The sequence below is a fragment of the Oncorhynchus kisutch genome, unplaced genomic scaffold, assembly GCF_002021735.2.
Source record: "Oncorhynchus kisutch isolate 150728-3 unplaced genomic scaffold, Okis_V2 scaffold3973, whole genome shotgun sequence".
Taxonomy (NCBI): Eukaryota; Metazoa; Chordata; class Actinopteri; order Salmoniformes; family Salmonidae; genus Oncorhynchus; species Oncorhynchus kisutch.
Window position 1 is genome coordinate 188916 of NW_022265918.1, and position 25264 is coordinate 214179.

General features: G+C 46.2%; 1 protein-coding gene across 1 annotated transcript in view; it reads right to left on the reverse strand.

Annotated features, from left to right (window-relative positions):
- Positions 1–25264, reverse strand: part of LOC116372943 (unconventional myosin-XV-like) — a gene marked incomplete at its 5' end in the record, with an annotated part of 176783 nt that overhangs the window by 38151 nt on the left and 113368 nt on the right. Inside the window, 7 exon segments of the mRNA XM_031821429.1 lie at positions 841–956; positions 2580–2703; positions 2906–2999; positions 3300–3510; positions 7568–7643; positions 10693–10803; positions 14477–14544. Coding sequence (XP_031677289.1) covers positions 841–956; positions 2580–2703; positions 2906–2999; positions 3300–3510; positions 7568–7643; positions 10693–10803; positions 14477–14544 — 800 coding nt within the window.

A 25264-nucleotide genomic window follows, 5' to 3' on the forward strand; every position in this document is an offset into this window, starting at 1 on the left:
GCTCATTGGTTGGGCAAACAATTATTTTACTTGTTCCTAATTGGCTTGAAGGATCATGACTGATTGTGACTGATTGATACCTTCCTCAGGTAAATCTCCCAGGGTGTGTTAGTGTGTGTACCTCCTTCCTCAGGTAAATCTCTCAGGGTGTGTTAGTATGTGTACCTCCTTCCTCAGGTAAATCTCTCAGGGTGTGTTAGTGTGTGGGCCCTTCCTTCCTCAGGTAAATCTCCCAGGGTGTGTTAGTGTGTGTACCTCCTTCCTCAGGTAAATCTCTCAGGGTGTGTTAGTGTGTGGGCCCCTCCTTCCTCAGGTAAATCTCCCAGGGTGTGTTAGTGTGTGTACCTCCTTCCTCAGGTAAATCTCTCAGGGTGTGTTAGTGTGTGGGCCCCTCCTTCCTCAGGTAAATCTCTCAGGGTGTGTTAGTGTGTGGGCCCCTCCTTCCTCAGGTAAATCTCCCAGGGTGTGTTAGTGTGTGTACCTCTTTCCTCAGGTAAATCTCCCAGGGTGTGTTAGTGTGTGTACCTCTTTCCTCAGGTAAATCTCCCAGGGTGTGTTAGTGTGTGGGCCCCTCCTTCCTCAGGTAAATCTCCCAGGGTGTGTTAGTATGTGTACCTCCTTCCTCAGGTAAATCTCCCAGGGTGTGTTAGTATGTGGGCCCCTCCTTCCTCAGGTAAATCTCTCAGGGTGTGTTAGTGTGTGGGCCCCTCCTTCCTCAGGTAAATCTCTCAGGGTGTGTTAGTGTGTGGGCCCTTCCTTCCTCAGGTAAATCTCTCAGGGTGTGTTAGTGTGTGTACCTCTTTCCTCAGGTAAATCTCCAGGGTGTGTTAGCGTGTTTACCTCCTTCCTCAGGTAAATCTTCCAGGGTGTGTTAGTGTAAGTGTAGTGTTCTTCACTGCTCCTGTGGTGTAGCTGGGTCTGGCTGGTCTCTTCCTCTACAGGCAACTCTCTGGACACTATAAACACAAACACCAACACATAAACACACACACAAGAACAATGAAAATTGTCTGGTTCAGTTCAGGACTGATTCTAGTTATGGTCTGGTTCAGGTCTGGATCTAGTTCAGGTCTGGTTCTAGTTGAGGTCTGGATTTGGTTCAGGTCTGGGTCTGGCCAGACCTGAACTATAACCAGACCTGAACCAGACCTAAACTACAACCAGACCTAAACTATAACCAGACCTGAACTACAACTAGGCCTGAACTAGAACCCACCAGACCTGCACTAGAACCTGAACTAGAACCAGACCTGAACTAGAACCAGACCTAGGTTGTAGCTCAGGTCTGGTTGTAGTTCAGGTTGTAGTTCAGGTCTGGTTGTAGTTCAGGTTGTAGTTCAGGTTGTAGTTAAGGTCAGGTTATAGTTCAGGTTAAAGTTCAGGTCTGGTTGTAGTTCAGGTTATAGTTTAGGTCTGGTTATAGTTCAGGTTATAGTTCAGGTCTGGTTGTAGTTCAGGTCTGGTTGTAGTTCAGGTTATAGTTTAGGTCTGGTTATAGTTCAGGTTATAGTTCAGGTCTGGTTCTAGTTCAGGTTATAGTTCAGGTCTGGTTGTAGTTCAGGTCTGGTTATAGTTCTGGTTATAGTTCAGGTCTGGTTGTAGTTCAGGTCTGGTTCTAGTTCAGGTCTGGTTATAGTTCAGGTTATAGTTCAGGTCTGGTTATAGTTCAGGTTATAGTTCAGGTCTGGTTATAGTTCAGGTTGTAGTTCAGGTCTGGTTGTAGTTCAGGTCTGGTTATAGTTCAGGTCTGGTTATAGTTCAGGTCTGGTTGTAGTTCAGGTCTGGTTGTAGTTCAGGTTGTAGTTCAGGTCTGGTTGTAGTTCAGGTCTGGTTGTAGTTCAGGTCTGGTTATAGTTCAGGTCTGGTTATAGTTCAGGTCTGGTTATAGTTCAGGTTATAGTTCAGGTCTGGCTGTAGTTCAGGTTCGGTTGTAGTTCAGGTCTGGTTCTAGTTCAGGTTGTAGTTCAGGTTTGGTTGTAGTTCAGGTCTGGTTGTAGTTCAGGTTATAGTTCAGGTCTGGTTATAGTTCAGGTCTGGTTATAGTTCAGGTTATAGTTCAGGTCTGTTTGTAGTTCAGGTTATAGTTCAGGTTATAGTTCAGGTCTGTTTGTAGTTCAGGTTGTAGTTCAGGTCTGGTTGTAGTTCAGGTTATAGTTCAGGTCTGGTTATAGTTCTGGTCTGGTTATAGTTCTGGTCTGGCTGTAGTTCAGGTTATAGTTCAGGTTATAGTTCAGGTCTGGTTATAGTTCAGGTCTGGTTATAGTTCAGGTCTGGTTATAGTGAAGGTTGTAGTTCAGGTCTGGTTGTAGTTCAGGTTATAGTTCAGGTCTGGTTCTAGTTCAGGTTCTAGTTCAGGTCTGGTTATAGTTCAGGTTCTAGTTCAGGTCTGGTTGTAGTTCAGGATATAGTTCAGGTCTGGTTCTAGTTCAGGTCTGGTTCTAGTTCAGGTCTGGTTATAGTTCAGGTTATAGTTCAGGTCTGGTTATAGTTCAGGTCAGGTTATAGTTCAGGTCTGGTTCTAGTTCAGGTCTGGTTATAGTTCAGGTCTGGTTCAGGTCTTGTTCAGGTCTGGTTCTAACCTGGTGGGGGGAGGGGGCTGCTGTGGGAGTCGGCTAGGGCAGGTGGGCGGGGTTTTGTTGCCTTGGTGACTTTGGATCCACCCTCCTCCTTTGGTTCCCGAGGCGCCGCCGGAGAGAAAGACTTCTGAAAGAGAGAGAGGGACTGTGTGTGTGTATACCTGTGAGTGTGTGTGTGTGTGTGTGTGTGTGTGTGTGTGTGTGTGTGTGTGTGTGTGTGTGTGTGTGTGTGTGTGTGTGTGTGTGTGTGTGTGTGTGTGTGTGAGCATGAGCATGTGTGTGTGCGTGCGTGCGTGTGTGCGTGCGTGTGTATCTGTGTGTGTGTGTACCTGTGGTGGTGGGTTGGCCATCTGGTCTTTCAGGATATACATGGCTTCATCATGAGGGTCCGGCTTCTTTGTAAACATCTTCCCCTCCCCCCTCCTACACACACACATTCACATTACTGTGCTACCTGTGTGTGTGTGTTAACTCTGTGTGTGTGTGTGATAACTCTGTGTGTTTGTGTTAACTCTGTGTGTGTGTTAAATCTGTGTGTTTGTGTGTGTGTGTGTGTTACCTGTGTATGTGTGTGTGTTACCTGTGTGTGTGTGTGTGTTACCTGTGTGTGTGTGTGTTACCTGTGTGTGTTACCTGTGTATGTGTTTGTGTTACCTGTGTGTTACCTGTGTGTGTGTGTGTGTGTTACCTGTGTGTGTGTGTGCGTGTGTGTGCGTGTGTTACCTGTGTGTGTGTGCAGGCTGGCTGTGTGCAGGGTTAGATGGGTGTTGGTACTGTCTGATCATGTCCTTGATGTTGTGGGAGGGGCTTTCTGAGTTAGACGCATCGGACTGGACCCCTCCTTCTGGAGGGGGGGCCCTGGACCGCACCAAGTCATCAGGAGGGGGGGCCCTGGACCGCACCAAGTCATCAGAAGGGGCCACTCGTGTCGCAGCTGGAAAAATCCACACCATCATCACTAGAGCTGTGTTCCAATACCCATACTAACACACTGTATACTACATACTATATACTATATACTATTAGTCTATAGGTCTAGAGACTAGAGCTGTGTTCCAATACCCATACTAACATACTGTATAATATATACTATTAGTCTATAGGTCTAGAGCTGTGTTCCAATACCCATACTAACATACTGTATACTACATACTATATACTATATACTATTAGTCTAGAGACTAGAGCTGTGTTCCAATACCCATACTAACATACTGTATACTATATACTATTAGTCTATAGGTCTAGAGGTGTGTTCCAATACCCATACTAACATACTGTATACTATATACTATTAGTCTATAGGTCTAGAGCTGTGTTCCAATACCCATACTAACATACTGTATACTACATACTATATACTATATACTATTAGTCTGTAGGTCTAGAGACTAGAGCTGTGTTCCAATACCCATACTAACATACTGTATACTACATACTATATACTATATACTATTAGTCTAGAGACTAGAGCTGTGTTCCAATACCCATACTAACATACTGTATACTGTATACTATATACTATTAGTCTATAGGTCTAGAGCTGTGTTCCAATACCCATACTAACATACTGTATACTATATACTATTAATCTATAGGTCTAGAGCTGTGTTCCAATACCCATACTAACATACTGTATACTATATACTATATACTATTAGTCTATAGGTCTAGAGACTAGAGTGGTGTTCCAATACCCATACTAACATACTGTATACTATATACTATTAGTCTATAGGTCTAGAGCTGTGTTCCAATACCCATACTAACATACTGTATACTATATACTATATACTATATACTATTAGTCTATAGGTCTAGAGCTGTGTTCCAATACCCATACTAACATACTGTATACTACATACTTAATGTGTATACACTATATACTATTAGTTCATTTTAGTATACTGTAAACCAACGGTATCCTTTCAGTTGAGTGTACTAGCGCTTCGCCTGTCTACCGGAAGTTGATGCTGTTGCTATGCAACTTCTTGCCAGCTTATTAGCATAGCAAATGACTAGCTAGACATCTTACGGCTCCATTAATAATGTCCATTGAGAACGCTCAACGACTATACCACTTAGCTAAGAATGACGTGAATAATCAAGTCAATAGGCTGCGTTGGTAAATTCCCTCCGGCTATCTGCTCTGATTTCAGAGGACTCTCGTCTGTGTGCCAGAGAGCGCAGAATAACTGACGAATTTACCAACGCTCAAAACCTGTTGAATACGAGGTCAGTAAACATCGTCAAAGAAAGCGTCATTAAATTGAGGCCAACAGTTACATTCACCAACGCTCTGGATAACACAAAAACAGCCCAACCAGCTCTGCTAGGGAGAGTAACATGGTCAGAGTCGGCTGTTCTCTCATAATGTGTCTGGATGTAGCTAGCCAACGTTAGCCAGTTAGCTGTTCACTCATTATGTGTCTGGATGTAGCTAGCCAACGTTAGCCAGTTAGCTGTTCTCTCATAATGTGTCTGGAAGTAGCTAGCCAACGTTAGCCAGTCGGCTGTTCTCTCATTATGTGTCTGGATGTAGCTAGCCAACGTTAGCCAGTCGGCTGTTCTCTCATTATGTGTCTGGATGTAGCTAGCCAACGTTAGCCAGTCGGCTGTTCTCTCATTATGTGTCTGGATGTAGCTAGCCAACGTTAGCCAGTCGGCTGTTCTCTCATTATGTGTCTGGATGTAGCTAGCCAACGTTAGCCAGTCGGCTGTTCTCTCATTATGTGTCTGGATGTAGCTAGCCAACGTTAGCCAGTCGGCTGTTCTCTCATTATGTGTCTGGATGTAGCTAGCCAACGTTAGCCAGTCGGCTGTTCTCTCATTATGTGTCTGGATGTAGCTAGCCAACGTTAGCCAGTCGGCTGTTCTCTCATTATGTGTCTGGATGTAGCTAGCCAACGTTAGCCAGTCGGCTGTTCTCTCATTATGTGTCTGGATGTAGCTAGCCAACGTTAGCCAGTCGGCTGTTCTCTCATTATGTGTCTGGATGTAGCTAGCCAACGTTAGCCAGTCGGCTGTTCTCTCATTATGTGTCTGGATGTAGCTAGCCAACGTTAGCCAGTCGGCTGTTCTCTCATTATGTGTCTGGATGTAGCTAGCCAACGTTAGCCAGTCGGCTGTTCTCTCATTATGTGTCTGGATGTAGCTAGCCAACGTTAGCCAGTCGGCTGTTCTCTCATTATGTGTCTGGATGTAGCTAGCCAACGTTAGCCAGTCGGCTGTTCTCTCATTATGTGTCTGGATGTAGCTAGCCAACGTTAGCCAGTCGGCTGTTCTCTCATTATGTGTCTGGATGTAGCTAGCCAACGTTAGCCAGTCGGCTGTTCTCTCATTATGTGTCTGGATGTAGCTAGCCAACGTTAGCCAGTCGGCTGTTCTCTCATTATGTGTCTGGATGTAGCTAGCCAACGTTAGCCAGTCGGCTGTTCTCTCATTATGTGTCTGGATGTAGCTAGCCAACGTTAGCCAGTCGGCTGTTCTCTCATTATGTGTCTGGATGTAGCTAGCCAACGTTAGCCAGTCGGCTGTTCTCTCATTATGTGTCTGGATGTAGCTAGCCAACGTTAGCCAGTCGGCTGTTCTCTCATTATGTGTCTGGATGTAGCTAGCCAACGTTAGCCAGTCGGCTGTTCTCTCATTATGTGTCTGGATGTAGCTAGCCAACGTTAGCCAGTCGGCTGTTCTCTCATTATGTGTCTGGATGTAGCTAGCCAACGTTAGCCAGTCGGCTGTTCTCTCATTATGTGTCTGGATGTAGCTAGCCAACGTTAGCCAGTCGGCTGTTCTCTCATTATGTGTCTGGATGTAGCTAGCCAACGTTAGCCAGTCGGCTGTTCTCTCATTATGTGTCTGGATGTAGCTAGCCAACGTTAGCCAGTTAGCTGTTCTCTCATTATGTGTCTGGATGTAGCTAGCCAACGTTAGCCAGTCGGCTGTTCTGTCATTATGTGTCTGGATGTAGCTAGCCAACGTTAGCCAGTCGGCTGTTCTCTCATTATGTGTCTGGATGTAGCTAGCCAACGTTAGCCAGTCGGCTGTTCTCTCATTATGTGTCTGGATGTAGCTAGCCAACGTTAGCCAGTCGGCTGTTCTCTCATTATGTGTCTGGATGTAGCTAGCCAACGTTAGCCAGTCGGCTGTTCTCTCATTATGTGTCTGAATGTAGCTAGCCAACGTTAGCCAGTCGGCTGTTCTCTCATTATGTGTCTGGATGTAGCTAGCCAACGTTAGCCAGTCGGCTGTTCTCTCATTAAGTGTCTGGATGTAGCTAGCCAACGTTAGCCAGTCGGCTGTTCTCTCATTATGTGTCTGGATGTAGCTAGCCAACGTTAGCCAGTCGGCTGTTCTCTCATTATGTGTCTGGATGTAGCTAGCCAACGTTAGCCAGTCGGCTGTTCTCTCATTATGTGTCTGGATGTAGCTAGCCAACGTTAGCCAGTCGGCTGTTCTCTCATTATGTGTCTGGATGTAGCTAGCCAACGTTAGCCAGTCGGCTGTTCTCTCATTATGTGTCTGGAAGTAGCTAGCCAACGTTAGCCAGTCGGCTGTTCTCTCATTATGTGTCTGGATGTAGCTAGCCAACGTTAGCCAGCTCGGGTGCTTTTGACTGCCATTGTGAGGTCAGGACTATCGGATCAACCGGAGTGTCCAGTGTCCGCTCTGAGAGCGAAACGCAATTTACGAACACACAGTTGGGTAGTTAGTTAGATAGCATATAGTTAATATACTGGCAGGTTTGATGTATTGGTAGCCAACTACCGTTAGGTAGCTAACTAACATACCGGTACATACTGCTGTAATGATATGCTACAGTGGGGCAAAAAATTATTTAGTCAGCCACCAATTGTGCAAGTTCTCCCACTTAAAAAGATGAGAGAGGCCTGTAATTTTCATCATAGGTACACTTCAACTATGACAGACAAAATGAGAAAAAAAATCCAGAAAATCACATTGTAGGATTTTTAATGAATTTATTGACCTACTGTGTTTCCTGGAGGAAGGGTGGTGCTGGGCGGGGTTCAGGCTGGCCTGGTAAGGGCTCTCTGGAGCTTCTTCAGTCTGGAAGGAGATAAAGAGAGTGACAGGGTTGATGTTTTCATTTTTTATTTCACCTTTATTAAACCAGGTAGGCCCAATTGAGAACACCTTTATTTAACCAGGTAGGCCCAGTTGAGAACACCTTTATTTAACCAGGTAGGCCCAGTTGAGAACACCTTTATTTAACCAGGTAGGCCCAGTTGAGAACACCTTTATTTAACCAGGTAGGCCCAGTTGAGAACACCTTTATTTAACCAGGTAGGCCCAGTTGAGAACAAATTCTCATTTATAATTGTGACCTGGCCAACATAAAGCAAAGCAGTGAGACAGATACAACAACACAGAGTTACACATGGAATAAACAAACGTACAGTCAATAACACACTAACCCTAACCCTAACCCTAACCCCTAACCCCTAACCCTAACCTAAACAACACAGAGTTGGAATAAACAAATGTACCCTAACACTAACCCTAACCCTAACCGCTAACCCCTAACCCCTAACCCTAACCCTAACCTAAACAACACAGAGTTGGAATAAACAAATGTACCCTAACACTAACCCTAACCCTAACCGCTAACCCTAACCCCTAACCCCTAACCCTAACCTTAACCCAAACAACACAGAGTTACATGGAATAAACAAACATACAATCAATAACACAATAGAAAAGTCTATATACAGTGTGTGCAAATGAGGTAAGACTAGGGAGGTAAGGCAATAAATAGGCCATAGAGGCGAAATAATTACAATTTAGTAATTAACACTGGAGTGATAGATGTACTGCTCTGTTTCTGAGATCTTTGTGGGCTATACTCGGCCCTGTCTCAGGATGGTAAGTTGGTGGTTGAAGATATCCCTCTAGTGGTGTGGGGGCTGTGCTTTGGCAAAGTGGGTGGGGTTATATCCTTCCTGTTTGGCCCTGTCCGGGGGTGTCCTCGGATGGGTCCACAGTGTCTCCTGACCCCTCCTGTCTCAGCCTCCAGTATTTATGCTGCAGTAGTTTATGTGTCGAGGGGCTAGGGTCAGTTTGTTATATCTGGAGTACTTCTCCTGTCCTATTCGGTGTCCTGTGTGAATCTAAGTGTGCGTTCTCTAATTCTCTCCTTCTCTCTTTCTTTCTCTCTCTCAGAGGACCTGAGCCCTAGGACCATGCCCCAGGATTACCTGACATGATGACTCCTTGCTGTCCCCAGTCCATCTGACCGTGCTGCTTCTCCAGTTTCAAATGTTCTGCCTTATTATTATACGACCATGCTGGTCATTTATGAACATTTGAACATCTTGGCCATGTTCTGTTATAATCTCCACCCGGCACAGCCAGAAGAGGACTGGCCACCCCACATAGCCTGGTTCCTCTCTAGTTTTCTTCCTAGGTTTTGGCCTTTCTAGGGAGTTTTTCCTAGCCACCGTGCTTCTACACCTGCATTGCTTGCTGTTTGGGGTTTTAGGCTGGGCTTCTGTACAGCACTTTGAGATATAAGCTGATGTACGAAGGGCTATATAAATAAATTTGATTTGATTTCAGCTGTTATGGTCAGTCTAGCTGTCTGGAGAAGGTGCTGCTCTGTGTCAGCTGGTATGGTCAGTCTAGCTGTCTGGAGAAGGTACTGCTCTGTTTCAGCTGTTATGGTTAGTCTAGCTGTCTGGAGAAGAAGGTACTGCTCTGTTTCAGCTGGTATGGTCAGTCTAGCTGTCTGGAGAAGAAGGTACTGCTCTGTTTCAGCTGGTATGGTCAGTCTAGCTGTCTGGAGAAGGTACTGCTCTGTTTCAGCTGTTATGGTCAGTCTAGCTGTATGGAGGAGAAGGTACTGCTCTGTTTCAGCTGGTATGGTCAGTCTAGCTGTCTGGAGAAGAAGGTACTGCTCTGTTTCAGCTGTTATGGTCAGTCTAGCTGTCTGGAGAAGAAGGTACTGCTCTGTTTCAGCTGTTATGGTCAGTCTAGCTGTCTGGAGAAGAAGGTACTGCTCTGTTTCAGCTGGTATGGTCAGTCTAGCTGTCTGGAGAAGAAGGTACTGCTCTGTTTCAGCTGTTATGGTCAGTCTAGCTGTATGGAGGAGAAGGTGCTGCTCTGTGTCAGCTGTTATGGTCAGTCTAGCTGTATGGAGGAGGTACTGCTCTGTTTCAGCTGTTATGGTCAGTCTAGCTGTATGGAGGAGAAGGTACTGCTCTGTTTCAGCTGGTATGGTCAGTCTAGCTGTCTGGAGAAGCTACTGCTCTGTTTCAGCTGGTATGGACAGTCTGGCTGTATGGAGGAGAAGGTACTGCTCTGTTTCAGCTGGTATGGTCAGTCTAGCTGTCTGGAGAAGGTACTGCTCTGTTTCAGCTGGTATGGTCAGTCTAGCTGTATGGAGAAGGTACTGCTCTGTTTCAGCTGTTATGGTCAGTCTAGCTGTCTGGAGAAGGTACTGCTCTGTTTCAGCTGGTATGGTCAGTCTAGCTGTCTGGAGAAGGTACTGCTCTGTTTCAGCTGGTATGATCAGTCTAGCTGTCTGGAGAAGGTACTGCTCTGTTTCAGCTGGTATTGGCAGTTTAGCTGTATGGAGGAGACGGTACTGCTCTGTTTCAGCTGGTATGGTCAGTCTAGCTGTATGGAGAAGGTACTGCTCTGTTTCAGCTGTTATGGTCAGTCTAGCTGTCTGGAGGAGAAGGTACTGCTCTGTTTCAGCTGGTATGGTCAGTCTAGCTGTCTGGAGAAGAAGGTACTGCTCTGTTTCAGCTGGTATGGTCAGTCTAGCTGTATGGAGAAGGTACTGCTCTGTTTCAGCTGTTATGGTCAGTCTAGCTGTATGGAGAAGGTACTGCTCTGTTTCAGCTGTTATGGTCAGTCTAGCTGTATGGAGGAGAAGGTACTGCTCTGTTTCAGCTGGTATGGTCAGTCTAGCTGTATGGAGAAGGTACTGCTCTGTTTCAGCTGTTATGGTCAGTCTAGCTGTATGGAGGAGAAGGTACTGCAAAGTATTTATTTAAGGTAAGTATTTAAAATGTGTGTGTGTGTGTGTGTGTGTGTGTGTGTGTGTGTGTGTGTGTGTGTGTGTGTGTGTGTGTGTGTCAGTGTGTGTCCTCACATGGCTGGAGGTGCGGGGTGGTGGTTGTGTGGGAGGGGCCTGGGGGGCGATGGGGAAGGAAGACAACATCTGCTGCTGGAAAGCCATGGCCTGCATGGTCATCTGCTGGGCCTGAAAAAACAGGAACACAGTAGTATTACAGTAGTATTACAGTATTATAGCCATGGCCTGCATGGTCATCTGCTGGGCCTGAAAAAACAGGAACACGGTAGTATTACAGTAGGATTACAGTATTATAGCAGTATTACAGTAGGATTACAGTATTATAGCAGTATTATAGTAGGATTACAGTAGTATTACAGTATTATAGCAGTATTATAGTAGTATTACAGTATTATCATAGAAGTATGGTGGCAGTATTACAGTAGGATTACAGTAGTATTACAGTATTATAGCCATGGCCTGCATGGTCATCTGCTGGGCCTGAAAAAACAGGAACATAGTTGTATTACAGTAGTATTACAGTAGGATTACAGTATTATAGCAGTATTATAGTAGGATTACAGTAGTATTACAGCATTATAGCAGTATTATAGTAGTATTACAGTAGTATTATAGAAGTATGGTGGCAGTATTACAGTAGGATTACAGTAGTATTACAGTATTATAGCAGTATTATAGTAGTATTACAGTAGTATTATAGAAGTACGGTGGCAGTATTACAGTAGGATTACAATATTATAGCAGTATTATAGTAGTATTACAGTAGTATTATAGAAGTACTGTAGCAGTATTACAGTAGGATTACAGTAGGATTACAGTATTATAGCAGTATTATAGTAGTATTACAGTAGTATTATAGAAGTACGGTGGCAGTATTACAGTAGGATTACAATATTATAGCAGTATTGTAGTAGTATTACATTAGTATTATAGAAGTACTGTAGCAGGTTTATAGTAGTATTACACTATTATAGCAGTATTATAGTAGTATTACAGTAGTATTACAGTAGTGTTATAGAAGTATTATATCATTACTACAGAGCATTATAGTAGATTACAGTATGATTATAGCAGCTTATAGTACATCAACTGAATCGTACAATACCGGAACCGACACTCGTCGGATGTGGCAGGAATTGCAAACTTTTACGACTACAAAGGGAAGCACAGCCAAGAGCTGCTCAGTGACACGAGCCTACCAAACGAGTGAAATAACTTCTATGCTCGCTTCGAGGCAATCAACACTGAAGCATGCATGAGAGCATCAGCTGTTCTGGATGACTATGTGATCTCACGCTCTCCGTAGCCGATGTGAGTGAGACCGTGAAACAGGTCAACATTCACAAGGCCGCAGGGCCAGACGGATTACCAGAACGTGTACTCCGAGCATACACTGACCAATGTCTTCACTGACATTTTCAACCTGTCCCTGACCGAGTCTGTAACAACAACATGTTTTAAACAGACCACCATAGTCCGTGTGCCCAAGAACACCAAGGTAACCTGCCTAAATGACTAACGACCCATAGCACTCATGTCTGTAGCCATGAAGTGCTCAGAAAGGCTGGTCATGGCTCACATCAACACCATTATCCCAGAAATCCTAGACCCACTCCAATTTGCATACCACCCCAACAGATCCACAGATGATGCAATCTCTTTTGCACTCCACACTGCCCTTTCCCACCTGGACAAAAGGAACACCTATGTGTGAATGCTGTTCATTGACTACAGCTCAGCGTTCAACACCATAGTGTCTCAAAGCTCATCACTAAGCTAAAGACCCTGGGACTAAACACCTCCCTCTGCAACTGGATCCTGGACTTCCTGACGGGCTGCTCCAAGTGGTAAGGGTAGGTAACAATACATCTGCCACACTGATCCTCAACACAGGAGTCCCTCAGTGGTGCATGCTCAGTCCCCTCCTGTACTCCCTGTTCACCCATGACTGCATGGCCAGGCACGACTCCAACACCATCATTAAGTTTGCCGATGACACAACAGTGGTAGGTCTGATCACCGACAACGATGAGACAGCCTACAGGGAGGAGGTCAGAGACCTTACCGTGTGGTGCCAGGATAGAAACCTCTCCCTCGACATGATCAAGACAAAGGAGATGATTGTGGAATACAGGAAAAGGAGGACTGAGCACGTCCCCATTCTCATCGACGGGGCTGTATGTAGTGGAGCAGATGGAGAGCTTCAAGTTCCTTGTTGTCCAAAAAACTAACATGTTCCAAGCACATCAAGACAGTGGTGAAAGGACACGACAAAGCCTATTCCCCTCAGGAGACTGAAAAGATTTGGTCCTCAGATCCTCAAAAAGTTCTACAGCTGCACCATTGAGAGCATCCTGACGGGTTGCATCACCACCTGGTATGGCAACTGCTGTAGGCACTACAGAGGGTAGTGCGTACGGCCCAGTACATCCCTGGGGCCAAGCTTCCTGCCATCCAGGACCTCTATACCAGGCGGTGTCAGAGGCAGGCCCTAAAAATTGCCAAGGGCTCCAGCCACCCTAGTCATAGACTGTTCTCTCTGCTACTGCACGGCAAGCGGTACCGGAGCGACCAAGTCTAGGTCCAAAAGGCTTCTTAACAGCTTCTACTCCATAAGACTCCTGAACAGTTGATCAAATGGCTACCCGGACTATTTGCATTGTCCCTAACCTTCATCTTCGGAGGGACAATGCATTCGGCTGCTGTTTATTCTCCATGCAATGTCACTTTACCTTGTTACCTCGACTAACCGGTGCCCCCGCACATTGACTGTACCCCCTTTATACTCTTTTTACCGCCTCGCTACTGTTATTTTATTATTGCTCCTTAATTATTATTTATTTTTTTAAATATATATATTTTGTATTATTCAATATTTGTTATTTTCTTACTTAAAAAAAAATAATCTTTTTTTAAATTTAATTTACATTTTTTAATTCAGTTTATTTTAGAAATATACTTTCACTGTAAGAGCCTACAATTGTTGTATTCGGCGCATGTGACAAATAAAATTTGATTTGATTTTGAATTGATAGTTTTTATACTGAACTCAAATAAAATGCAACAATTTCAAAGATTTTACTGAGTTACAGTTCATAGAAGGAAATCAGTCAATTGAAAGACATCCATTAGGCCCTAATCTATGGATTTGGGCAGGGGCACAGCCATGGGTAAACCTGGGAGGGCATAGGCCCACCCACTTGGGAGCCAGGTCCTGCCAATCAGAATGAGTTTTTCCCCAGAAAACGGGCTTTATCACAGACAGAAATACTCCTCAGCACCTTCCCCCTCTCCCCCTCCTCAGACAATCCCGCAGGTGAAGAAGTCGGATATGGAGGTCGTGGGCTGGCGTGGTTACAGTTAGGTCTGCGGCTGTGAGGGCGATTGGACGTACTGACTAATTCTCTGAAATGTCATTGGAGGCGGCTTATGGTAGAGAAAAGAACATTCACATTTTGGGAAACACCTCTGTTGCACATTCCTGCAATCAGCATGCCAATTGCACCGTCCTTCAAAACTTGAGACATCTGTGGCATTGTGTTGAGTGACAAAACTGCACATTTTAGAGTGGCCTTTTATTGTTCCCAGCACAAGGTGCATCTGAGTAATGTTCATGCTGTTTTAATCAGCTTTTTGATATGACACACCTGTCAGGTGGATGGATTATCTTGGCAAAGGAGAAATGCTCACTAAAAGGGATGTAAACAAATTTGGGGACAAAATTTGGGAGAAAGAAGCTTTTTGTGCGTATGGAACATTTCTGGGATCTTTTGTTTCAGCTCATGAAACATGGGACCAACACTTTACATATTTTTGTCCAGTATAGTATAATGAGACAAACCAGTATGATGGCTTGCTGGTTGATGATGGTCTGTTGCTGCTGAGCCATCCCTGTCTGTTCTGGAGAACCTGGAGAAACACACAGACAGACAGTTTCAACACAACTAGAAACAACCGTCCTCCTCTTGAGATACAAAAAGATGAACACACACATGGTAGGGTACAGGGTTAGTGTCTGACTTGGTAGGGTACAGGGTAGGGTACAGGGTTAGTGTCTGACTCGGTAGGGTAAAGGGTTAGAGTCTGACTCGGTAGGGTACAGGGTTAGTGTCTGACTCGGTAGGGTAAAGGGTTAGTGTCTGACTCGGTAGGGTACAGGGTTAGTGTCTGACTCGGTAGGGTACAGGGTAGGGTACAGGGTTAGTGTCTGACTCGGTAGGGTACAGGGTAGAGTACAGGGTTAGTGTCTGACTTGGTAGGGTACAGGGTTAGTGTCTGACTTGGTAGGGTAGAGGGTTAGTGTCTGACTCAGTAGGGTACAGAGTTAGTGTCTGACTTGGTAGGGTACAGGGTTAGTGTCTGACTTGGTAGGGTACAGGGTTAGTGCCTGACTTGGTAGGGTACAGGGTAGGGTACAGGGTTTGTGTCTGACTTGGTTGGGTACAGGGTTAGTGCCTGACTTGGTAGGGTACAGGGTTAGTGTCTGACTTGGTAGGGTACAGGGTTAGTGTCTGACTTGGTAGGGTACAGGGTTTGTGTCTGACTTGATAGGGAACAGGGTTAGTATCTGACCTGGTAGGGTACAGGGTAGGGTACAGGTTTAGTGTCTGACTCAGTAGAGTACAGGGTAGGGTACAGGTTTAGTGTCTGACTCGGTAGGGTACAGGGTAGGGTACAGGGTTAGTGTCTGACTTGGTAGGGTACAGGGTTAGTGTCTGACTTGGTAGGGTACAGGGTTAGTGACTGACTCAGTAGGGTACAGGGTTAGTGTCTGACTCAGTAGAGTACAGGGTTTTTGTCTGACTCAGTAGAGTACAGGGTTTTTGTCTAACTCGGTAGGGTACAGGGTTAGTGTCTGACTCAGTAGGGTACAGGGTTAGTGACTGACTTGGTAGGGTACAGGGTTATTGTCTGACTCAGTAGGGTACAGGGTTAGTGTCTGACTCAGTAGGGTACAGGGTTAGTGACAGACTTGGTAGGGTACAGGGTTATTGTCTGACTCAATAGGGTACAGGGTTAGTGTCTGACTCAGTAGGGTACAGGGTTAGTGTCTGACTTGGTAGGGGAAGGGGAAGGGTACAGGTTTAGTTTCTGACTTGGTAGAGTACAGGGTAGGGTACAGGGTTATTGTCTAACTCGGTAGGGCACAGGGTTAGTGTCTGACTCGGTAGGGTACAGGGTAGGGTACAGGGCAGGGCAGGGTACAGAGCAGGGTACAGGTCAGGGTGCGGGGCAGGACAGGGTACAGGGCAGGGCAGGGCAGGGTGCAGGGCAGGGTACAGGGCAGGGTACAGGGCAGGGTACAGGGCAGGGTACAGGGCAGGGTGCAGGGCAGGGTACAGGGCAGGGTACAGGGCAGGGTAGGGTGCAGGGCAGGGTACAGGGCAGGGTAGGGTGCAGGGCAGGGTACAGGGCAGGGTAGGGTACAGGGTACAGGGCAGGGTAGGGTACAGGGCAGGGTACAGGGCAGAGTGCAGGGCAGAGTAGGGTACAGGGCAGGGTGCAGGGCAGGGTAGGGTACAGGGCAGGGTACAGGGCATAGTAGCATACAGGGCAGGGTGCAGGGCAGGGCAAGGTACAGGGCAGGGTGCAGGGTAGGGTACTGAGCAGGGTACAGGTCAGGGTGCGGGGCAGGAAAGGGTACAGGGTAGGGTACAGTGCAGGGCAGGGTGCAGGGCAGGGTGCAGGGCAGGGTGCAGGGCAGGGTGCAGGGCAGGGTACAGCGTAGGGTACAGGGTAGGGTACAGGGCAGGGTGCAGGGCAGGGTGCAGGGCAGGGTACAGGGTAGGGTAGGGTACAGGGAAGATTACAGGGCAGGGTACAGGGCAGGGTAGGGTACAGGGCAGGGTACAGGGTACGGTACAGGGCATGGTGCGGGGCAGGGTACAGGGTAGGGTACAGGGTAGGGTACAGGGTACGGTACAGGGCAGGGTGCAGGGCAGGGTACAGGGTACAGGGCAGGGTACAGGATAGGGTACAGGGCAGGGTACAGGATAGGGCACAGGGCAGGGTACAGGGCAGGGTACAGGATAGGGTACAGGGCAGGGTACAGGGTATAGGGCAGGGTACAGTAACACTGCATGATAAACACACTAACACACCATACCTGGCATCACACCTGGCATCAGAGGTAGGCCTGGCATGGAAGGCATGAGTGGCATCCCATGGAGGGGGGGCATGGCAAGGGGAGGGGCAGCAGGGGGTGTAGCAGTAGTGGTTGGGGGAGCTGAAGGAGCCCGAGCAGGAGGCTGGGTGTGGTAGGGGTGGCGGGCAGCAGGGGGCGAGGCAGGAGAGGTAGGCTGGGTGTGGTAGGGGTGGTAGGCAGCAGGGGGTGAGGCAGGAGAGGTAGGTTGGGTGTGATAGGGGTGGCGGCCAGCAGAGGGCGAGGCAGGAAGCTGGTGGTACTGATGGTGGGAAGGGCTTGGCATTGTGGGTATAGGGGGTATCATCCCTCCCATCACTGGAAGCACTGGCACAGCTGGGTAGCAGACAGACAGGGTTAGGATACAGCTGGGTAGCAGACAGACAGGAGACAGGGTTAGGATACAGCTGGGTAGCAGACAGACAGGAGACAGGGTTAGGATACAGCTGGGTAGCAGACAGACAGGAGACAGGGTTAGGATACAGCTGGGCAGCAGACAGACAGGGTTAGGATACAGCTGAGTAGCAGACAGACAGGGTTAGGATACAGCTGGGTAGCAGACAGACAGGAGACAGGGTTAGGATACAGCTGGGTAGCAGACAGACAGGAGACAGGGTTAGGATACAGCTGGGTAGCAGACAGACAGGAGACAGGGTTAGGATACAGCTGAGTAGCAGACAGACAGGGTTAGGATACAGCTGGGAAGAAGACAGACAGGGTTAGCATACAGCTGGGTAGCAGACAGAAAGGGTTAGGATACAGATGGGTAGCAGACAGACAGGGTTAGGATACAGCTGGGTAGCAGACAGACAGGAGACAGGGTTAGGATACAGCTGGGTAGCAGACAGACAGGGTTAGGATACAGCTGGGCAGCAGACAGACAGGAGACAGGGTTAGGATACAGCTGGGTAGCAGACAGACAGGGTTAGGATACAGCTGGGTAGCAGACAGACAGGGTTAGGATACAGCTGGGCAGCAGACAGACAGGGTTAGGATACAGCTGGGTAGCAGACAGACAGGAGACAGGGTTAGGATACAGCTGGGTAACAGACAGACAGGGTTAGGATACAGCTGGGTAACAGACAGACAGTTTAGGATAAAGCTGGGCAGCAGACAGACAGGAGACAGGGTTAGGATACAGCTGGGCAGCAGACAGACAGGAGACAGGGTTAGGATACAGCTGGGCAGCAGACAGACAGGGTTAGGATACAGCTGGGAAGCAGACAGACAGGGTTAGGATACAGCTGGGTAGCAGACAGACATGAGACAGGGTTAGGATACAGCTGGGTAGCAGACAGACAGGGTTAGGATAAAGCTGGGCAGCAGACAGACAGGAGACAGGGTTAGGATACAGCTGGGTAGCAGACAGACAGGGTTAGGATACAGCTGGGAAGTAGACAGACAGGGTTAGGATACAGCTGGGTAACAGACAGGCAGGGTTAGGATACAGCTGGGTAGCAGACAGACAGGGTTAGGATACAGCTGTGTAGCAGACAGACAGGGTTAGGATACAGCTGGGTAACAGACAGACAGGGTTAGGATACAGCTGGGAAGCAGACAGACAGGAGACAGGGTTAGGATACAGCTGGGTAACAGACAGACAGGGTTAGGATAGAGCTGGGTTGCAGATAGACAGGAGACAGGGTTAGGATACAGCTGGGCAGCAGACAGACAGGGTTAGGATACAGCTGGGTAGCAGACAGACAGGTTTAGGATACAGCTGGGTAGCAGACAGACAGGGTTAGGATACAGCTGGGCAGCAGACAGAAAGGGTTAGGATACAGCTGTGCAGCAGACAGACAGGAGACAGGGTTAGGATACAGCTGGGCAGCAGACAGACAGGGTTAGGATACAGCTGTGCAGCAGACAGACAGGAGACTGGGTTAGGATACAGCTGGGTAGCAGACAGACAGGGTTAGGATACAGCTGGGTAGCAGACAGACAGGGTTAGGATACAGCTGGGTAGCAGACAGACAGGGTTAGGATACAGCTGGGCAGCAGACAGACAGGGTTAGGATACAGCTGTGCAGCAGACAGACAGGAGACAGGGTTAGGATACAGCTGGGTAGCAGACAGACAGGAGACAGGGTTAGGATACAGCTGGGTAGCAGACAGACAGGAGACAGGGTTAGGATACAGCTGGGCAGCAGACAGACAGGGTTAGGATACAGCTGGGCAGCAGACAGACAGGGTTAGGATACAGCTGTGCAGCAGACAGACAGGAGACAGGGTTAGGATACAGCTGTGCAGCAGACAGACAGGAGACAGGGTTAGGATACAGCTGGGCTGCAGAACACACAGGGAACAAGCTTAGGGTTCATCAAGATCACCAGGACTTTCTGAACGGAAACTTCAAACCACAAAAAAAAAAAGCCTAACAGTTGAACAACCCCTGAATCATTAGATATCACTGAAAACACTTCCAGTAGTGTTTTTTATGTATGAGATCAGATAGAGAGGCCTGGTTTAAACAGGGACACAGAGAGAGGCCTGGTTTAAACAGGGACACAGAGAGAGGCCTGGTTTAAACAGGGACACAGAGAGAGGCCTGGTTTAAACAGGGACACAGAGAGAGGCCTGGTTCAAACAGGGACACACAGAGAGGCCTGGTTCAAACAGGGACACACAGAGAGGCCTGGTTTAAACAGGGACACATAGAGAGGCCTGGTTTAAACAGGGACACAGAGAGAGGCCTGGTTTAAACAGGGACACAGAGAGAGGCCTGGTTTAAACAGGGACACAGAGAGAGGCCTGGTTTAAACAGGGACACAGAGAGAGGCCTGATTTAAACAGGGACACAGAGAGAGGCCTGATTTAAACAGGGACACACAGAGAGGCCTGGTTCAAACAGGGACACACAGAGAGGCCTGGTTTAAACAGGGACACAGAGAGAGGCCTGGTTTAAACAGGGACACAGAGAGAGGCCTGGTTTAAACAGGGACACAGAGAGAGGCCTGATTTAAACAGGGACACACAGAGAGGCCTGGTTCAAACAGGGACACACAGAGAGGCCTGGTTTAAACAGGGACACAGAGAGAGAGAGAGGCCTGGTTTAAACAGGAACACAGAGAGAGAGAGAGGCCTGGTTTAAACAGGAACACAGAGAGAGAGAGAGAGGCCTGGTTTAAACAGGAACACAGAGAGAGAGAGAGGCCTGGTTTAAACAGGAAAACAGAGAGGCCTGGTTTAAACAGGAACACAGAGAGTGAGAAAGGCCTGGTTCAAACCGAGACACACAGAGAGGCCTGGTTTAAACAGGAACACAGAGAGTGAGAAAGGCCTGGTTTAAACAGGAACACAGTTGAGTAAGGGAGACCTGGTTTAAACAGGAACACAGTTGAGTAAGAGAGACCTGGTTTAAACAGGAACCCTCCTCTGTAAACTGGTCATCTCTGTAGACCCGTTGCAAGTCCCACTGGTTGATGCTTATTTATAAAACCCTCTTAGGCCTCACTCCCCCCTATCTGAGATACCTACTGCAGCCCTCATCCTCCACAACCCTCTTAGGCCTCACTCCCCCCTATCTGAGATACCTACTGCAGCCCTCATCCTCCACAACCCTCTTAGGCCTCACTCCCCCCTATCTGAGATACCTACTGCAGCCCTCATCCTCCACAACCCTCTTAGGCCTCACTCCCCCCTATCTGAGATACCTACTGCAGCCCTCATCCTCCACAACCCTCTTAGGCCTCACCCCCCCCCCCCTATCTGAGATACCTACTGCAGCCCTCATCCTCCACATACAACAGTCGTTCTGCCAGTCACATTCTGTTAAAGGTCCCCAAAGCACACACATCCCTGGGTCGCTCCTCTTTTCAGTTTGCTGCAGCTAGCGACTGGAACGAGCTGCAACAAACACTCAAACTGGACAGTTTTATCTCCATCTCTTCATTCAAAGACTCAATCATGGACACTCTTACTGACAGTTGTGGCTGCTTTGTGTGATGTATTGTTGTCTCTACCTTCTTGCCCTCTGTGCTGTTGTCTGGGCCCGATAATGTTTGTACCATGTTTTGTGTTGTTACCATGATGTGTTGCTACCATGTTGTGTTGCTACCATGCTGTGTTGTCATGTTGTGTTGCTGCCATGTTGTGATGCTACCATGTTGTGGTGCTACCATTTTGTTGTCATGTTGTGGTGCTACCATGTTGTTGTCATGTTGTGTTGCTACCCTGCTGTGTTGTCATGTTGTGTTGCTGCCATGTTGTGTTGCTACCATGCTGTGTTGTCATGTTGTGTTGCTACCATGTTGTTGTCATGTTGTGTTGCTACCATGTTGTTGTCATGTTGTGTTGCTACCATGCTGTGTTGTCATGTTGTGTTGCTACCATGCTGTGTTGTCATGTTGTGTTGCTACCATGTTGTTGTCATGTTGTGTTGCTACCATTTTGTGTTGCTACCATGATGTGTTGTCATGTTGTGATGCTACCATGTTGTTGTCATGTTGTGTTCCTACCATGTTGTGTTGCTACCTTGTTGTGTTGCTACCATGTTGTGTTGCTACCATGTTGTCATGTTGTATTGCTACCATGCTGTGTTGTCATGTTGTGGTGCTACCATGTTGTTGTCATGTTGTGTTGCTACCATGTTGTTGTCATGTTGTGTTGCTACCATGTTGTTGTCATGTTGTGTTGCTACCATGTTGTGTTGCTACCATGTTGTTGTTATGTTGTGCTGCTGCCATGTTGTTGTCGTGTTGTGTTGCTACCATGTTGTTGTTATGTTGTGTTGCTACCATGCTGTGTTGTCATGTTGTGTTGCTACCATGTTGTTGTCATGTTGTGTTGCTACCATGTTGTGCTGCTACCATGTTGTTGTCATGTTGTGTTGCTACCATGTTGTTGTTATGTTGTGTTGCTACCATGTTGTTGTCGTGTTGTGTTGCTACCATGTTGTTGTTATGTTGTGTTGCTACCATGTTGTTGTCATGTTGTGTTGCTACCATGCTGTTGTGTTGCTACCATGTTGTTGTTATGTTGTGTTGCTACCATGTTGTTGTTATGTTGTGATGCTACCATGCTGTGTTGTCATGTTGTGTTGCTACCATGTTGTTGTTATGTTGTGTTGCTACCATGTTGTTGTCATGTTGTGTTGCTACCATGTTGTGTTGCTACCATGTTGTGTTGCTGCCATGTTGTTGTCATGTTGTGTTGCTACCATGTTGTTGTTATGTTGTGTTGCTGCCATGTTGTTGTTATGTTGTGTTGCTACCATGTTGTTGTCATGTTGTGTTGCTACCATGCTGTTGTGTTGCTACCATGTTGTTGTTATGTTGTGTTGCTACCATGTTGTTGTTATGTTGTGTTGCTACCATGCTGTGTTGCTACCATGTTGTTGTTATGTTGTGTTACTACCATGTTATGTTGCTACCATGTTGTTGTTATGTTGTGATGCTACCATGTTGTTTTTATGTTGTGATGCTACTATGTTGTTGTTATGTTGTGATGCTACCATGCTGTGTTGTTATGTTGTGTTGCTAACATGCTGTGTTGTCATGTTGTGGTGCTACCATGTTGTGTTGTCATGTTGTGTTGCTACCATGTTGTTGTTATGTTGTGTTGCTACCATGTTGTTGTTATGTTGTGATGCTACCATGCTGTGTTGTCATGTTGTGTTGCTACCATGTTGTTGTCATGTTGTGTTGCTACCATGCTGTGTTGTCATGTGTTGCTGCCTTGCTATGTTGTTGTCTTAGGTCTCTCTTTATGTAGTGTTGTCTCTCTTGTTGTGATGTGTGTTGTTGTCTTTAGGTCTCTCTTTATGTAGCGTTGTCTCTCTTGTTGTGATGTGTGTTGTTGTCTTTAGGTCTCTCTTTATGTAGTGTTGTCTCTCTTGTTGTGATGTGTGTTGTTGTCTGAGGTCTCTATGTAGTGTTGTCTCTCTTGTTGTGATGTGTGTTGTTGTCTTTAGGTCTCTCTTTATGTAGTGTTGTCTCTCTTGTTGTGATGTGTGTTGTTGTCTTTAGGTCTCTCTTTATGTAGTGTTGTCTCTCTTGTTGTGATGTGTGTTGTTATCTGAGGTCTCTTTATGTAGTGTTGTCTCTCTTGTTGTGATGTGTGTTGTTGTCTTTAGGTCTCTCTTTATGTAGTGTTGTCTCTCTTGTTGTGATGTGTGTTGTTGTCTTTAGGTCTCTCTTTATGTAGTGTTGTCTCTCTTGTTGCGATGTGTGTTGTTGTCTTTAGGTCTCTCTTTATGTAGTGTTGTCTCTCTTGTTGTGATGTGTGTTGTTGTCTTTAGGTCTCTCTTTATGTAGTGTTGTCTCTCTTGTTGCGATGTGTGTTTTTTGTCTGAGGTCTCTTTATGTAGTGTTGTCTCTCTTGTTGCGATGTGTGTTGTTGTCTGAGGTCTCTTTTTATGTAGTGTTGTCTCTCTTGTTGTGATGTGTGTTGTTGTCTTTAGGTCTCTCTTTATGTAGTGTTGTCTCTCTTGTTGTGATGTGTGTTGTTGTCTTTAGGTCTCTCTTTATGTAGTGTTGTCTCTCTTGTTGTGATGTGTGTTGTTGTCTTTAGGTCTCTCTTTATGTAGTGTTGTCTCTCTTGTTGTGATGTGTGTTGTTGTCTGAGGTCTCTCTTTATGTAGTGTTGTCTCTCTTGTTGTGATGTGTGTTGTTGTCTGAGGTCTCTCTTTATGTAGTGTTGTCTCTCTTTATGTAGTGTTGTCTCTCTTGTTGTGATGTGTGTTGTTGTCTTTAGGTCTCTCTTTATGTAGTGTTGTCTCTCTTGTTGTGATGTGTGTTGTTGTCTGAGGTCTCTCTTTATGTAGTGTTGTCTCTCTTGTTGTGATGTGTGTTGTTGTCTTTAGGTCTCTCTTTATGTAGTGTTGTCTCTCTTGTTGTGATGTGTGTTGTTGTCTGAGGTCTCTCTTTATGTAGTGTTGTCTCTCTTGTTGTGATGTGTGTTGTTGTCTGAGGTCTCTCTATGTAGTGTTGTCTCTCTTTATGTAGTGTTGTCTCTCTTGTTGTGATGTGTGTTGTTGTCTGAGGTCTCTCTTTATGTAGTGTTGTCTCTCTTGTTGTGATGTGTGTTGTTGTCTGAGGTCTCTCTTTATGTAGTGTTGTCTCTCTTGTTGTGATGTGTGTTGTTGTCTTTAGGTCTCTCTTTATGTAGTGTTGTCTCTCTTGTTGTGATGTGTGTTGTTGTCTTTAGGTCTCTCTTTATGTAGTGTTGTCTCTCTTGTTGTGATGTGTGTTGTTGTCTTTAGGTCTCTCTTAATGTAGTGTTGTCTCTCTTGTTGTGATGTGTGTTTTTGTCTGAGGTCTCTTTATGTAGTGTTGTCTCTCTTGTTGCGATGTGTGTTGTTGTCTGAGGTCTCTTTTTATGTAGTGTTGTCTCTCTTGTTGTGATGTGTGTTGTTGTCTTTAGGTCTCTCTTTATGTAGTGTTGTCTCTCTTGTTGTGATGTGTGTTGTTGTCTTTAGGTCTCTCTTAATGTAGTGTTGTCTCTCTTGTTGTGATGTGTGTTTTTGTCTGAGGTCTCTTTATGTAGTGTTGTCTCTCTTGTTGCGATGTGTGTTGTTGTCTGAGGTCTCTTTATGTAGTGTTGTCTCTCTTGTTGTGATGTGTGTTGTTGTCTTTAGGTCTCTCTTTATGTAGTGTTGTCTCTCTTGTTGCGATGTGTGTTGTTGTCTGAGGTCTCTTTTAATGTAGTGTTGTCTCTCTTGTTGTGATGTGTGTTGTTGTCTTTAGGTCTCTCTTTATGTAGTGTTGTCTCTCTTGTTGTGATGTGTGTTTTTGTCTGAGGTCTCTTTATGTAGTGTTGTCTCTCTTGTTGCGATGTGTGTTGTTGTCTGAGGTCTCTTTATGTAGTGTTGTCTCTCTTGTTGCGATGTGTGTTGTTGTCTGAGGTCTCTTTATGTAGTGTTGTCTCTCTTGTTGTGATGTGTGTTGTTGTCTTTAGGTCTCTCTTTATGTAGTGTTGTCTCTCTTTATGTAGTGTTGTCTCTCTTGTTGTGATGTGTGTTGTTGTCTTTAGGTCTCTCTTTATGTAGTGTTGTCTCTCTTTATGTAGTGTTGTCTCTCTTGTTGTGATGTGTGTTGTTGTCTTTAGGTCTCTCTTTATGTAGTGTTGTCTCTCTTGTTGTGATGTGTGTTGTTGTCTTTAGGTCTCTATGTAGTGTTGTCTCTCTTGTTGTGATGTGTGTTGTTGTCTTTAGGTCTCTCTTTATGTAGTGTTGTCTCTCTTGTTGTGATGTGTGTTGTTGTCTTTAGGTCTCTCTTTATGTAGTGTTGTCTCTCTTGTTGTGATGTGTGTTGTTGTCTTTAGGTCTCTCTTTATGTAGTGTTGTCTCTCTTGTTGTGATGTGTGTTGTTGTCTTTAGGTCTCTCTTTATGTAGTGTTGTCTCTCTTGTTGTGATGTGTGTTGTTGTCTTTAGGTCTCTCTTTATGTAGTGTTGTCTCTCTTGTTGTGATGTGTGTTGTTGTCTTTAGGTCTCTCTTTATGTAGTGTTGTCTCTCTTGTTGTGATGTGTGTTGTTGTCTTTAGGTCTC